Here is a 15,261-nt window from a genome sequence, read left to right as displayed (position 1 = left end):
AAATGTTTACCGGTATCCGCCGGAAGCTCTGCCAACGGATATATTATTTCGCAGTAATGAAACGAAGAAAGAATTGGATGCATGCGCTTGCTTACATATGTCTAATTAATTTGTTGATTATTGATGGTGATTGATAGGAAATTGCATCGATCGGGAAATATAAAACGCGTGCTTACTCGGCAAATTCTCGAGGTGAGTGCATCCTCGGATGGTGGATTTAATAGACAAATAATTACTATTAATGCGAATTTGTGCTCACTGATAATTTGCTGTGCTTATGTAACACAGTGTACGAGTGTGCACCTCCAGGGGTACTACGATAGAGATATCAGTATCTGTATCTAAGGGAATATGTGCTATTGCGTATCGGTGAACGCAAAAGAGCTGCCAATAATGATTTACCAATTATGCATATGCAAATGTGCGATTAAAGATAAAAATTTAAAAAAAACATGAGAAGAGACGAAGGTAGCACTTGATTATTTATTGTGTGAAGCGGTGCGATGCAAAAATAAATGGTTTAAATTATGGTCGTAAAATAACGACCAACGTAAATTAGGCGGGCCGCTGAAACTGTTACGATACCCATGTAATTAGCCGCGCCGTAATATTTGCATATTACTCGAAACTTCTGTGCACCGGAATGCGATGTGCGTACGTTACTACTATGCGATACAAAAGGTCAAAAACAACGACAATATCTGGCAACGATACACACGGAATATTTATAATATTTGATAAAATGCTAAACTGCAGTAAATACAGTAAAAATCATTCATTTTCGTTATTGAGTTTCGGCTAATTATGCTATAAACAGTGCGAAATATGGTCATCTTGAAGATTGAAAAAATTCGACATTAAAAATCTATAGTGCACATTTGAAAAATTGCACAATTTTATAATAAATTAATTTTTAAAAATTTATAATATATTTTAGCAAGTTCTTTTACTTAACGATTATGTAAAGTAGTTCACTTAAGGAAAATAATTTAATGAAGGAATTATTGAATAATGAATGTTAAAACATTTTGCTGAGAATGAAATCAATAAATATGTTATACATTATATAGCATTTGACAACTCCCGCGTGAGGTTTGTATATAAATTAACCTTCGGTCATAAAATTAATTTATGCAACGTAAATTAGATACTGACAAACGTGCTGCTGTAATACTAATATACATTAATTAATTTAAATCGCGTAGTTCATTTACTACTTTACATAAACGTCAAATGATCGATGTAAATCGCATTCATATCTTTCGGCGGATATATATGCAATGAAATGTATATCATTTATAATTAATTATACCATAGAGTGAGTATATTGATTAATATTTAAAATGAATAATACGTAAACAGGAAATAATTCAGTCAATTTCTATCAGTCTGCGTTTACTTTCAGACTTTAATAAGTGAGGTGTAGAATATGAAAATCCGACTTTACATAACTTAATTATACACCACACTTCACATGCAAATATTAAATATTGACTTTTACTTTGTCAAAAAAAGTTTTTACAAAAATTGAGAGAGAGAGATCAAAATTACCATACTTTTCAGGTTTAGTAACGTCAAGAGAAATACGAATATCGGTATTACCATACATATGTTTTACAAATTTTATCAAATAATCAGTAAATAAGATATCAATCCTGCCTACTTAATTACAGCGAATCAAAGCGCAATCAATTATGGCAATCAATCAATTGATAATCAGGTAAACAAATAAATTTACTCACTCATCGCTGCACCATGCTGCCTCTTTCCTGACTTTTCCAGCGCCAATCTAAGATTATATAGTTTCTCCTTGATTATATGTAGTGTCGATGTAGTGTCGATGTAGTGTCGATGTAGTGTCGATGTAGTGTCGATGTAGTTTTTCCTCAGCCTCTCCATTTTCTTGCATCTCCATGTTTCCATGTCTCAGCATCCCAGCTGGAATCACATAATATAGAAGAAATATATAAAAATAATAATATTATATAATATTAACATACTTGCGATATTATATTTAATAAAAATTTAATTGTGATAATATATTTAAAATATTTAATAATTAAATAGAAAAGTGCAATACATATATAATGATTTAGCTTCAATTACAATAATCAAATAAAAAACCATATTCTCGCGCTGTGACATTCAATCGACCACGAACCGAATATCGTAAACAAAACAATGAATTACCGGTGTATTCGACTGGCTGCTATCGGCTGACAAACGGCTGATTCATTCGACACTCGCGATGCGATTATGTACTTTGTGCGTACAATTAATAAGCGAATTCAAAAATGCACCAGTGGTTATGCTTGGAATCGGAAGCATTTGCCACGAACCACGAAATAAAAACCACGTCTCGCTCGCGCGTTCACTACACGTGCTCTAAACCGCGAATCGAATGTCGTAAACGAAACAACCGAGAGCTATCGCTTACATTTCTAGCACAGCCTAACGATCGTCGAACAATTGGAATAATTGGACGATGCCCGACCCGCCATTACGCGACCGACCCAGTGATAGCAGTTGATAGAGCGGATTAGGATCGCGCGATCGCGGTTAACTACAATCGCACATAATAACCAAGGCATCGGCATCAATAATCGCCCGATGCCTCGCAATAGTCACCGTGAATGCACTTATTTATCCGCTTAAATCGCTTTTGATGGACGAACAACGGACAAACGACCCGAGAGACACAGAACATTCGCGAAATATTTGAACGTATGAAATTAGTACGGAAGAGCGCGAACAGAGGTAGCAACTGTAAAGCCGAGTCTAAGAAATTGACCAATCATAGTCGATTATTCTTCTGTGATATCTGTGAGTGGTCAATTTCTTACGCTTAAAGCTTACTACACCTATAAACACGCATAAAAAATTACGCGCGCTTTATCGTGAAATTCAAAATTACCAACCATTTTAATATAAAAAAAATTAATTTTTAAACCGATCAAATTAATTAATTTATAGATAAAAAGTGATTTACTAAATTTCGGAACACTTAATAGATACATTCATCCAGTGATTGGAAATATTTGTACTATATTCAGTGAAATATTAACTGAATGATAGATATTAGTACAATATTAAAATTACTTATCAATATATAATTTGCATATTGATTAATATGATATCATTTACCATTTAATTACTATCAATTAATTTAATATTTTATTGGGCATACTCGCAAGATATGTTTATACGCACATTTATATTTTATAGATATCCATCGTCATTTCCTAACGGATTATATGATATGATATGCAACATAACGTTTCAAGGCACACACAACTCCTATTGTACTACACTATATTATCAAATACTGCAATTCAACTATTTATTACCGTGTATCTCAATACACATTTCAATTTTTTAATCGTTATCAGCGACGTTTGTTTCCACACAAAACGTGATACCCATACTCAATTGATTTATATGCATTTTAAAAATGCAAACTATTTATAAATTAAAAATAAAATAATATAGAAAATTTTAGCAACTTTTTACTATTACTAAAAAGTTGGTTTAATTTGAACCGTTTTTATAATTTTCCAAATATAATAATGACGAGCTTTTGTTGATAATTTTAACCGAATTTTCACGCGACAAATTTAGCCATTTTCTACAGATTTAGCCAAATGCACGAGCAAACATCTTGCAAATATTTTAATATATAACATATTGAATTTTGCACGAAAGGTTCACGCGGTGAAATATGTTGATTTTCCTGCAAAGATAGAAGAGATTAATGAACCACTGCAAGCATGAAAACATAAAATCGGATTTGCATAAGCCGGCAAAATGTTACATATTATGTATTTACAGTATTTACGAAAAGATTGTACTGTCTATTTCAATCTAAGTATGCAAATCTACTACTAATTATTTCATTAACATATTTATTTAATAATAGTATTTAATAGTGTACTAACACAGTTTAATATATTATTTTATATTTATTTTATAAAAATTGCAAAAATAAATTTTTTAATATCTAATTAATTGATAATATATTACTGTTATGTTGAATAATAACATCAATTTTATGTATCAATTTTTATACGTTTTTTTCTGTTGCTATTTTTTAATATCAGTGTTATTTAAACTAATTACATAATATTTGTTAGCAATTTGTCATTCAGAACGCGATAAACCATTAATCTCATCTTGTGAACCGTCCAGTATCGTAATTAAAGAGTTATAGTGATCTCTGTACTTGTAATTATTACCCACATTCTCACCAATTGAAATGCAACGATAATATCAGCGCAGTACTGTGGATTACCGAACATTAAACGTACCTTATAAATTCACTGTAGCGATTATATCCGTGAAAAGCGTCATAACATACGCGATAAACCATAAGAAAAACGTTATAGCGGATATGTGAATTTATTGCGTTCGTGCACGTAATTACTTTTTAATATATTTTCGTCTCTTTATTATTTTGTCATTCTCAAAACTCGCAGAAAATGTTACCTTACCAACACAATGATAATTTAATGTTCTGTCTTCTGTTTTTCCAGAAAATATTTTTAAATATAAAAAAAAATTTTTTTCAAGAATTTACCTTTTATATTCTTCTAAATATCTCATAAAAGCTTGCGCTCATAAATTCGTTCATTCTACGAGAGATGCGCACAGAATTTTTCTTTTTATTGAGATTTTTACAAGAACTATATATACACATATTTCATATCACTCTTTGTCGAGTTACATGCTCCATTTGCAAGTTATTTTTTTCATTTTTCTACATTTTTAATATTCATATGTGTAAATTTCTCACATGGCTTCTATCCATGATTATATACTTGCAAACTTTTGATCAACTGGTGATAACATTGCAATAATGGATATATTGGTTCAAATATTTGGTAATAAAATAAATACCAATTTAATACCATTAATTAAAATAATCGTAAAGTATTATTTGATAGAAGCGATGCGAGAAATAAATTTTACAATACAAAAAAATAAATTTTAATAATATTTAATATTATTTTTAATATAAATAATAAAAAATAAAATAATATTAATCTAGCAATTGTAGAATAATATACTTGATAGAAATTGTACACTTTTACTATGTTTCAACAAAAAAGTAGCAGCAACAAATATGCAAAGAGAATTTTAATCAATTTCAGATATAAAGAAATGGATGAAATAAAAACATATACATACCTGTGCATTTGATGTAACGTAACGATGATTGTGCACCAACTTTTGTCGTGTTTCGGCGAGGAAGTTTCGGTATCAAATACGCGAATTTGAATCGATTCCAAGCACACAGAAATGGATCATAGATACTGAAATAATAACATTGATTGTCGTTATACATGATATAGCTAATATAAAATAATTACAAAATACTTTTTTTAAAAAACAATATAAATATATTATGATTAATAATAAGCATGTAATAAATAATATCAATGTAGCTAATAATGAAATAAAAATAAAAATTTTAATCAATTTCAGGTATAAAGAAATGGATGAAATAAAAACATACCTAACGTTGATTGTGTACCAACTTTTGTCGCGTTTCACATCAAATATACGAAACGGATTTGAATCGATTTCAGATACACAGAGATAGATCGCTAATACTGAAATGATAGTATTGGTATATAATAGTTGTTGTGCACGATGTAACTAATATCGATGTTCACTAATGGTGTAACAGAAACATGTACATACCTAGCAATGAACATGCACCAAAATACTGTTGTTGCAATTCGACGAGAAAATAACGGCGTGAAATATATGAAAACAATTCGATCGATTTTTAGGTACACACAGAGACAGATCGCGAATACTCTGAAAAAACAACATCGGTCTTTAGTAATGATTGTACGAGATATTTCAGTTTGCTATAAACCTTCGATACTTTACGAGAAACAGTAATAATCTCCGCAATAATCTCTCGCACGCGAGATTCACTGTTAGGTAGTAACAATCCCGAAAAATGTAGCGATATGAAAGCAATTTGATCATACTTTGAAATTATCGAACAACAAAATGACGGTTTTTAAAGTGATAATTCTAATGGACCAATCACAGTTCACATATAAGTGCATATCTTCATACTAATTGTATTTCCTATATTTAACATAAAATGAACCTAAATACATCGGCATTTTAAGAGAGAAAGAATTATAGAACAGAATAAATATACCTGGCGATGGTGATGCATCAATTTCATTGTTGTAACAATTCGGCAAAAAAAACCGAAAAAACAATGTGAACAAGTGAATAGGATTTCGATCAATTCTCTCCGGATATACGGAATCGGATTGTTGATACGAATATGACAATATTGACAACTGCAGGCAATGCTCGATACTGTTGCGACTAACGTCTGAAGCTTTATGGAAAACGCTCGATAATCTTTGACAGCGAAATTCACTTTTCGACGATAATAATTCTAACAAACGCGGACAATTCGAAATCCGTTACGATGCAATACACCCAGCCATGATCGAGACAGGTCTGAAAACATAACAAACAATCAGATGGTAAGAATGAATCTGAGATTACTTTTATGGTTCATTCACAACACCAAATGCATTGCAAAGAGAAGAATTGCATTTAGAGAATAAAACATAAAGACCGTACAGTTCTTTAAAAATAGGCAATATTAAAAAATATGCACTATTAATTTTAGAATTTACACGATATAATTAAGTAAGAATGCGTTATAAATGAGTAATATGAACGAGTAGCTAATAACAGCGCCTCTAACGGTAAAACCTGGAACTATGAAGAAACAAGCTTCAGGACTCGTCCCCTTCCACCGTTGTTCCCAATTCTTGTGCATAACCGTGACTATGGCGGCTGTTTTAATACTTTGAGTATCGTAAGATGATGATGCTAGATAGCAAAAATTGTAAAAGAAGATTGTGATAGAAATGATAAACACAGTTGTGAATAGTATTGTGATGGACTTTCACGTGTTAATGGTAATCGTGAGTATCTCTCGTCAAGTATCAAATATTCATCGTAAATATCGCGGTTCTCTTCCGTGTGCTCGGAATCGATTGAAATTGTCTTTGCATATTTCACGCCGTTATTTTTGGAACGTCGTCGAAATGCAGAGAAAGTACTTTGATGCATGATCATCGCCAAGTATGTACTGTCTTCGTTGCCATTAGCAAACATTGATATTAGCTGCATCGTGCATAACTATTATTACACACCAATGCTATCATTTCAGTATCAACGATCCATCTCTGTCAATGATTTCTGTGTATCTGGAATCGATTCAAATCCCTTTCGCATTTGATATGGATACTTCCGCGCTGAAATGTGACAAAAGTTGGTGCACAATCGTCGTTAGGTATGTACATGTTTTTATTTTATTATTAACTGCATTAATATTATTCATTACATACTTATTATTGAAGATCTATTTATATTGCTTCTTTTAAGAATGATATATACTTGTTATATTGGTAGAATATTAACAGCAATTGACTACATCAATTTCCTCTTTATCTGAACTCGATAATAACGAAACCCAGAGCTTATTTTGTAATAATTTGCGATGAAGAAACTGGAGTAAACATCTTTGAATATGTTGCCTTAAAAAAATTAATTGCAGTTTATATAACCAGTATGTGCATAGCTAGTCACTCACAAATTAATGAATGATACATTATGATACTATGAATGATACATGATGATACTAATTATCAGTTGCATTCACAGATAAAAAGTAAACCATAATTAAGTATTTGCAACCATAATTAAGTATTGCAACTGTCGTACTTAGTATAATACATTATGAACTATTTCATAACTTATTTCAATATGAATAAGACAAGCATGAATAAGATAATAATATATCGTAAGATATTTTAGCTTTGGTAATATATTTAAAAAAACTTAAAAATTAATGCAAAGAATAGGTAAAATAAGTAAAATAAATATTTTAATAAATGAAAAATTATTTTATTAAAAAGATTTTAATACAGATATCTGTTATAATATATAAAATACATGTTGTAATATACAATATTTGTTTGTTGCAAGATATAGAATCATATTTTGCATTCAGAATGCTGCATAATGTTGACCAATTAAATTACATAAGATGGCTTGAAAGATCAGATAGATTATACTATAATCTTTAATTACATGTCCAAATTTACAATTGAATAGTTTATTTCGTAATTTTCGATGGTATGTCAAAGCATAACACTTGATTATTTCCTTCTCGCAATGCATAACGTACGGTTACTGCAACCTATAAAGAGTAATAAATATTAATTACTACAGGAAAAAGCATTCATAAAAGAAATAAGTCTTATGCAATTAAATAATTGAACTGGTTTACAACTCGAACAATATGAAGCTATTTTAATCTATCCATTTATGTTATTACATATTTGTAATTATTATATATTATTATATATATACTACAAAAATGCAGAATTCTGCAATTCTTAGATCCACTTTAGACATTCTATAATTCAACAAAATTTGAGATAGAAATAATTTATATATTTATAATTTTATGTAATAAAAAATATTTGAAGATTTAGCATACACACATGCAACCTATATATGTGCCATTGATTATGAAAATGATCTAAGTAAAAAATTATTGATTTTATCATTTATTTTGTATTATATCGATCTATAAAGTCGAAATATCTCAAAATAAAAAAATCATCAAAATTTTTGACTTAGACTACTTTCATAATCAACGGTACATATATGCATATACAAAATATTTTATACATGTGTACATTCAAATTTTTCAAATATTTTCAATATTACATGAGACATATAAAATTATAAATAGAATGCTGTTTTGAATTTTATCGCAAATTATAAATTGTCCAAAATGCCTTTTAAGCTATAAAAAAGTTTGCAAAATTACCCTGGGATATATTGGCAATATAGGGAAACTATTCTTATAAACATATTCGACGCCTTCTCGCAACGGACATCCAACTTTTGTACCATCCTTATTGTAAATATTATCGCAGGCACTTGTTCCGTCGACTCCTATGAAGGGTAATGGTACATTGAAAATAACTCCGCTCACTGCATTGATCAAGTTCTCAATGGTTCTGCTCGGCACGATTTTGATCTCTATGGTAATAGTCGATCCTTGTTTTAATATACACACAGGTTGTTCACAGCCGGACACAGAGATCTGCGTAGAATCTTCATATGGCATGTCTAAAATCACAATTAGTATTAAATCAATGAAATTATTCTAACTACAATATTGTGCTTGTTATATATTTTTGCATAATAATACTTTTAAATTACTTCATTACGTATATTAATTAACTACGTAATAATTACATATATTAATATACTTAATTGGAAATTTCATTATTCTCTATTTATAGAAAGCAACTTAAAAAACAGGAATTAAAATAGTAATTCACAGCTTGTTCATTCAGAAGAAGAGATTTACTTATTAGAAAGAATTCTTTAAATCCAGAAGGTAGATCACCTTGAGATCTTTAATACTTGATCTCCTTCATCAAATCTTAAAGTAGAGTAAAAATGTGGTCAATGCAATCAGAAAGAATACGTTATAAAAGAAAACTATAAATTGGATATGCTTAAATAGATACTTTGTTATTTCATTTATCATATCGTCATATTCATAGTAATAAATATTAAATTAACAATTAGTTTTCTCTCTCTCTCTCTCTCTCTCTCTCTCTCTCTCTCTCTTTCTCTCTCTCTAATTTAATGAAATAATATACATTTAGAAAAATTAGACATTAATGTAACAATAAGTTCTATAAGTATCTATAATAAATTATGGAATTAGTATAACAGCGCAAAAATTAAAAACATTTTTGTAATAATTCAAACACTGAAAGTTTCACTTAAATGCGTTATACAGTAAAAATTATATAATAAATCGAAAAAGTTTAGTTCATAAAAAGTATTTAATAAAAAAAAAATTTTTTTTTCTATTTTTTTCTTATTGAAAGCTATAATATTGTCATCATTAAAAGTAAACGACTATTGGAGCAAAATTGCGTTGATTACACTGCAAATGTTAAGCAATTTTTTTTAAGCTTTGACATGAACGTAGCATGAATAAGCATATCTAAGATTCTAAAATATAATCAGGCAAAGTATACTTGATTTACAAGAAACGATTCTTAATAGTAGTATGAATGCTACTGCAATAAATATTTGCGCGAAGACATTTTATAATATTTCTAAATACAATTATTATTTATGTAATCTTTGTAATAATTCAAACACTGAAAGTTTCACTTAAATGCGTTATACGGTAAAAATTATATAATAAGTCGAAAAAGTTTAATTCATAAAAAGTATTATTTGATGAAAAAAAAATTGTTTTCTATTTCTTTTTATTAAAAGTGCGCATGCTGAAGTGAACGGCTATCGGAGCAAAATAGACTATAAAATGCACATAACATCACACTCAATGCCACATATTTTTTTACTAATCTTGATAAACTTCAACTGTAATTATAACGGTATTTATAAATCGGTTGGTCTTTAATCACGACGTTCTAACAAACATACACTCTATGTTCGTATATAATTCTTTTTACTGCTTTCGATTGCACAATTTTAGATAGACCGGTGAAGAAAGTAACGTTTAAAAACATGTACGAAACATAATATTTATTTATTACACCAAGTTTCCAATCCAGCATTGAAATTCTAACGATGAAACACGTCGGTCGTAAATTATTACTCACGTTAGTATTCCGCTCGTCACTTTCACCGCGTGTTAATTATGTTTCTCGTAAGTAATTATATGAGTATTAATAACAATATTGCAGCTCGTTGTCTCGTTCACATTGTACCTTCAATAATTAGTAGTCATTAAACGCATCGTGCATGATAACATTACGAGAACACTAATTATAGCATATACCATACCACGAGAGACAATCTTCGACATAATCGCTAACTGCTCATTCGTTCATCTTGCGTGATAATTCACTATGATCTCGACATCTAATAATTTCTAAAGAATAATCGTGCCCGAGCAATTTGTCATACAATGGCGGGCGTATATTTGTGACGACGTAACGTAGCTTGAGAAAATTTAGCAAGAAAAAATTGATACGCCAAACAATACATACGTGGGAAAAAAATCATGTTGCGCAGTCTTTTGCTTGCAAGAGATTTTAAAAATATTTTGTCAAGTTTGCCAGTATTTTATGAAACGTACTAATAAAATGATCAAAGACAATCGAACATAGATCAAGTCATATGCTAATAAAAAATTTCAACGTTTAAGTAAAGCTTGTATGGGGGGGGGGGATGCACAGGTGTTATTTGATATAACGAAATGTAGAATCAGGATTATATAACGACAAAACATATGATGTTTCTTAAACTACACAATGTTTATCTTTAATAACATTTAAAATTTTTTGAGAATAAGGTATAAAAAACTTTTGTTAAAGTTTATGTCTTGCAAATTTAAGAATTATAACTCAGAAAGAAAATATTTGCAGATTTGTGACATTGTTTCATCATTATGATTAGTTAAATACATTGGTAAAATATGACCAGATATTTGAAGAATATCTTGTACGATGTATTGGAATGTAACGCTGAGAAAGTTTCACAAAAAAACATTCAATAGTAACGGAACCTGACATTGTCGACAAGAATACAGACATTAATGATAACTCCATCGTTAGCACTTAACCATATCAGTAGATTTCCTCAAAAAATTCTTACAATTTTCCATAAAAAAGAAATATTTACACAAAAAATACACAAAACACTTTATCAAAAGAAAATTTTCTCTTACATATTTGAAATATATTTAACGATTTTCTTGTTGAGTGCCAAATTATAGTTTAATAAGTTTCTATTTATTATATTTTTCACCATACATTGAATAATGCTATATGAAAATAAATCGCAAACTAATGGAATGCTGAATTTTAATTGATATTCAATCAAGGAAAACTACACTATGAAAACGATTAAAACTAGCAATATTTGAATTATAAAATACAAGGTAATATTTTCCATTTTTTAAATAATTGAAAAAAATTATTAAACCGAAAACATAAAAATCTTTAACACAAACTTTATCAAAAACTGGTATATTTGCTGGGTTAATATATTTTTACATATTTTGTATTTTACGTACCTGTTTCACACTGATTAACTATAGTTGCTCCAGTCAACGCGAGAACTGCTGTAAAAACGAAAATTGCTTCCCTCAGCATCTTGGTGAAAGTGTTTCGTACTGCTTAAAGAATCTTGTCAGTGCTATGCCTATTGGTCCAATCAGACTCAAGTTCAACTCTCGACTGACGGGTCGAGTGACGACTGCGACTGGCGGTACCGTACCGCAGCTCACCTGCTTAAATAGACTAGAGTAGAAGGAAGGGAGTAACAAAACAAAGCCTCAAAGTCCGAACGATAGTATTCACGCATTAATTTCAATTTAATAAAACACTCACGTATCAAGATTTTTCTACTAATTGCAACTTGTGTGATATCTTGAGATATGATAATCGATGTAATAATAAAGAGAGAAAATTAGCTATTCTTGTAAAAAGATATAATAAAGGAATTAAAAATAAATTAGAAAAATATTAACGTTGGAATAAAACGTTGAACAAATATTAATCGAATATTAAGAACTATTAAAATTATTATAGTGAATATGTTTCTAGAACATTGTTGATAAAAATATATCAATACACGTAAAAATCTTCAAATAATCTTGTTTTTTACATATTACTACTTATTACTATTAATTTTAATTACATTACTTTTAATTATCATATTTTACTTTTATTTTGAGTTAGTTTGCTTATTTATTTATTTATTTGATTTATATATTTTTTACTTTATTTTAAAACATTTTATCAAGATTATATAGAATAAGTTTAAGTGTTAATTCACTTAAATTTCATATAACTAGTTCTGATGAGATCGCCAAGGTAAACGCGAAAATTCAAGGTGAGGTCAATAATACGCGTATGATATGTTTGCTTTGTATTTACATGGGAATAATAGACCTTCAAGTTTAATATTTGATATCCGTTAAAAATCGTGTCAGAAACACGCGAGCATATCTAGTAAATCTAGTAAAATTTGTAGAAAATATTATCCTGTTTCTTTTGTTAGGAAAGTTGCTTTAACGTAAATTAAAATGCAGCGTCCCCGATATGAATAAATTTATATGAATATTCAATAAATCAACTCTATCGGTTGTAACATTTACTTTTAATTTTTATTAATTTTAACAGTCATATGTCGTTATATTCTTATTATATAGATGATCGAATAATTACGAAAATACTAGCACGAAATTTGTATATGTTTTTTGTTTATAAGTATTAGAAGAGTTTTAATTACTATTTAAATACATCGTAATAGCAGTAGAAAAACCACTTTTTTAATCTTAATCAATCTGCAGCAATCTTACTCATTTTTCGAGCTCAAAACGTTCAAATCGTACAGCTAATTATAAATTAAAAAATTTATATTCTACATGTTTTAATTTTAACTTTAAAATATTATAAATAAATATAAGCACACTGATATGTTGCGATAAACATTATTAAAATGCATTAAATAAGGAACATAAGTCAACTATTTTTTAAATTTCAGAATTTTTCAACATTTTATCAAAGATATCTTTTAACATTGTTGAAACAAAATTGTGTGCTATAGAGATATAATGCTGTATAGAGCAATATTTATTAAAATTTCATTCAAAACACTTTGAAGAACCGAAGTTTTGCGTATCAATGATTGAAAATTATGATTTTAAAGTTGATCGTCCTTTTTAATAAATATCTATGATAAATAATTCAACAGTTTCATCAAATACGCACGAAAGTCCCGTGCTTTAATCGGAACTCGCAGTAGCCGCTCTTTATAATGTTTGATTCTTCCTTTTTTCTGTCTTCATTTCGTTTACCTCAGCACAACGAAACGGAAATGAAACGGACCACCATGGTCACAAGAACAAAGCACCGGAAATTAAGAATCTCTGTCCACTATCTCGTACTTCTCTGTTTCTCTTTTTCTTTCTCTTTTTCTTTATCGTTCTCTTCATTCAGCTTTGGGATCTTTTGTACAGACGAGTCTTCTTACTTTTAACAGTAAACGGGAATTTTGATTAATGTTCGTAAACCGTGCATTCTTGAAATTATTACAGTCGCGTCGACATCATATCGAACGATGTATCTCGTTGGAACTCGGTGCGCATACGAAACAGGAGAGCCCGACGTACTTAAATCGCGTGACCGAGCTCGTACCATGCTTTGTCAATTTTACATTTAATAATTGGACAGTAGCAATAACCGCGGTGTCTCTGTGATACTGACATATGTAAGGAAAATAATTATAATCACAATCTAGGTGTGGTCAGAAATTGTTGGTCAAGCTGTTTATGTTTTGTTCATTTGGAATTACCATATTTAAATGTGCATTGACTTTATAATATTTCTTGGAAAATCGTTCCAGAAATACAATTATATTGAATATATACATACGATGTATGCTTTGATAAGTAAAAAGTGTTTTCAAGCTCATTAAGCAATTTACAACTTGTTTTGCACATTGTACGAGATTGAAAAAACGTTGAATTTTACGTGAGACGTTACCGCGAATTACCTTGTCAAACCAGCAGAGTGATCAGGTGAGTCAGAGAAGTGAGTTATGAAACTTTTTTGGAATCACTTCTGCGTGACGATAAACGTGCTCGTCTCTTCTTGTCGATCAAAAGTCAGTAAACGAATACGCAATCCGCTTTGTTGTAACATGCAACTACTTAGTTTTGCTTAATTACTTTTGAAACAAAGTACACTATATTTGTTTTATGAATATCTTAAAAGAGAGGGATTTGTTCTGAAGATAGTTTTGTCCTACACGTCGTTTTTCATAGATCGCTTTAATTGTAAAAAAATTAATTATAGGTAATATTTGTACTGACTGCACATGAAGAAAGAAATAACGAATACTTCATTATGTTGCAAATTAAAACTGTGATCTAAAACTTATTTTGCTGATGAAGGTGGAAGAAATACATTCAGATTTTCAAATGCGGATATCGTAAACGAAGGTCATGTTTTGTGTTAACGGAAGAAGATGCGTATTGTATATTCGCGACGTATAACGGGTGCAATGGTTAAAGTAGAAACTCAAAAAGAATATTAATTACTCTTGCGGCAGTAACCTTGAAAAAAGAATTCCGAGCAACTGTTTTTATCGATCTGGAATATCTTATCTCACAATTTGTTAATCACACATTTTTCA

The 15,261-nt window shown here is 29.6% G+C and overlaps 2 protein-coding genes across 4 annotated transcripts in view; both read right to left on the bottom strand.

Moving 5' to 3' along the window:
- The window catches only part of LOC105677193 (kin of IRRE-like protein 1), a 337,620-nt gene extending 331,173 nt beyond the window's left edge, over positions 1 to 6,447 (bottom strand). Inside the window, exons 1-5 of one of the 3 annotated variants that reach the window (XM_012375624.2) lie at positions 6,179 to 6,447; positions 5,701 to 5,820; positions 5,513 to 5,609; positions 5,185 to 5,309; positions 1,743 to 1,938 (exon numbers count right to left, since the gene is read on the bottom strand). In XM_012375624.2, coding sequence (XP_012231047.1) covers positions 1,743 to 1,923 — 181 coding nt within the window. In that variant the 5' untranslated portion in view covers positions 1,924 to 1,938; positions 5,185 to 5,309; positions 5,513 to 5,609; positions 5,701 to 5,820; positions 6,179 to 6,447. Of the gene's footprint in view, positions 1 to 1,742; positions 1,939 to 2,190; positions 2,731 to 5,184; positions 5,310 to 5,512; positions 5,610 to 5,700; positions 5,821 to 6,178 lie in introns of those variants that run through there. The other 2 variants (XM_012375623.2, XM_067347905.1) reach the window with 2 other exon arrangements.
- Positions 6,448 to 7,931: 1,484 nt separating this feature from the next.
- On the bottom strand, positions 7,932 to 12,341 carry Npc2b (Niemann-Pick type C-2b). The gene is made up of 3 exons (XM_012375652.2): positions 12,134 to 12,341; positions 8,888 to 9,192; positions 7,932 to 8,248 (listed from the first exon to the last, which is right to left on the bottom strand). The coding sequence occupies exons 1-3, from the start codon at positions 12,210 to 12,212 to the stop codon at positions 8,165 to 8,167; spliced, it is 468 nt and encodes a 155-aa protein (XP_012231075.1). The 5' UTR covers positions 12,213 to 12,341; the 3' UTR covers positions 7,932 to 8,164.
- Between the last annotated feature and the right edge of the window lie 2,920 nt (positions 12,342 to 15,261).

The sequence above is a fragment of the Linepithema humile genome, chromosome 1, assembly GCF_040581485.1.
Source record: "Linepithema humile isolate Giens D197 chromosome 1, Lhum_UNIL_v1.0, whole genome shotgun sequence".
Classification (NCBI taxonomy): domain Eukaryota; kingdom Metazoa; phylum Arthropoda; class Insecta; order Hymenoptera; family Formicidae; genus Linepithema; species Linepithema humile.
This window is presented reverse-complemented; position numbering and strand designations above follow the sequence as displayed.

What these genes read in the sequence shown, in the direction of transcription:
- Npc2b (XM_012375652.2), bottom strand. Translation starts at nt 12,212, where the DNA reads ATGCTGAGGGAAGCAATTTTCGTTTTTACAGCAGTTCTCGCGTTGACT. An exon ending in AGTTAATCAGTGTGAAACAG is followed by an intron (nt 9,193 to 12,133) that starts GTACGTAAAATA and finishes TTGTGATTTTAG; the next exon opens with ACATGCCATATGAAGATTCT. An exon ending in TATTGCCAATATATCCCAGG is followed by an intron (nt 8,249 to 8,887) that starts GTAATTTTGCAA and finishes TACTCTTTATAG; the next exon opens with GTTGCAGTAACCGTACGTTA.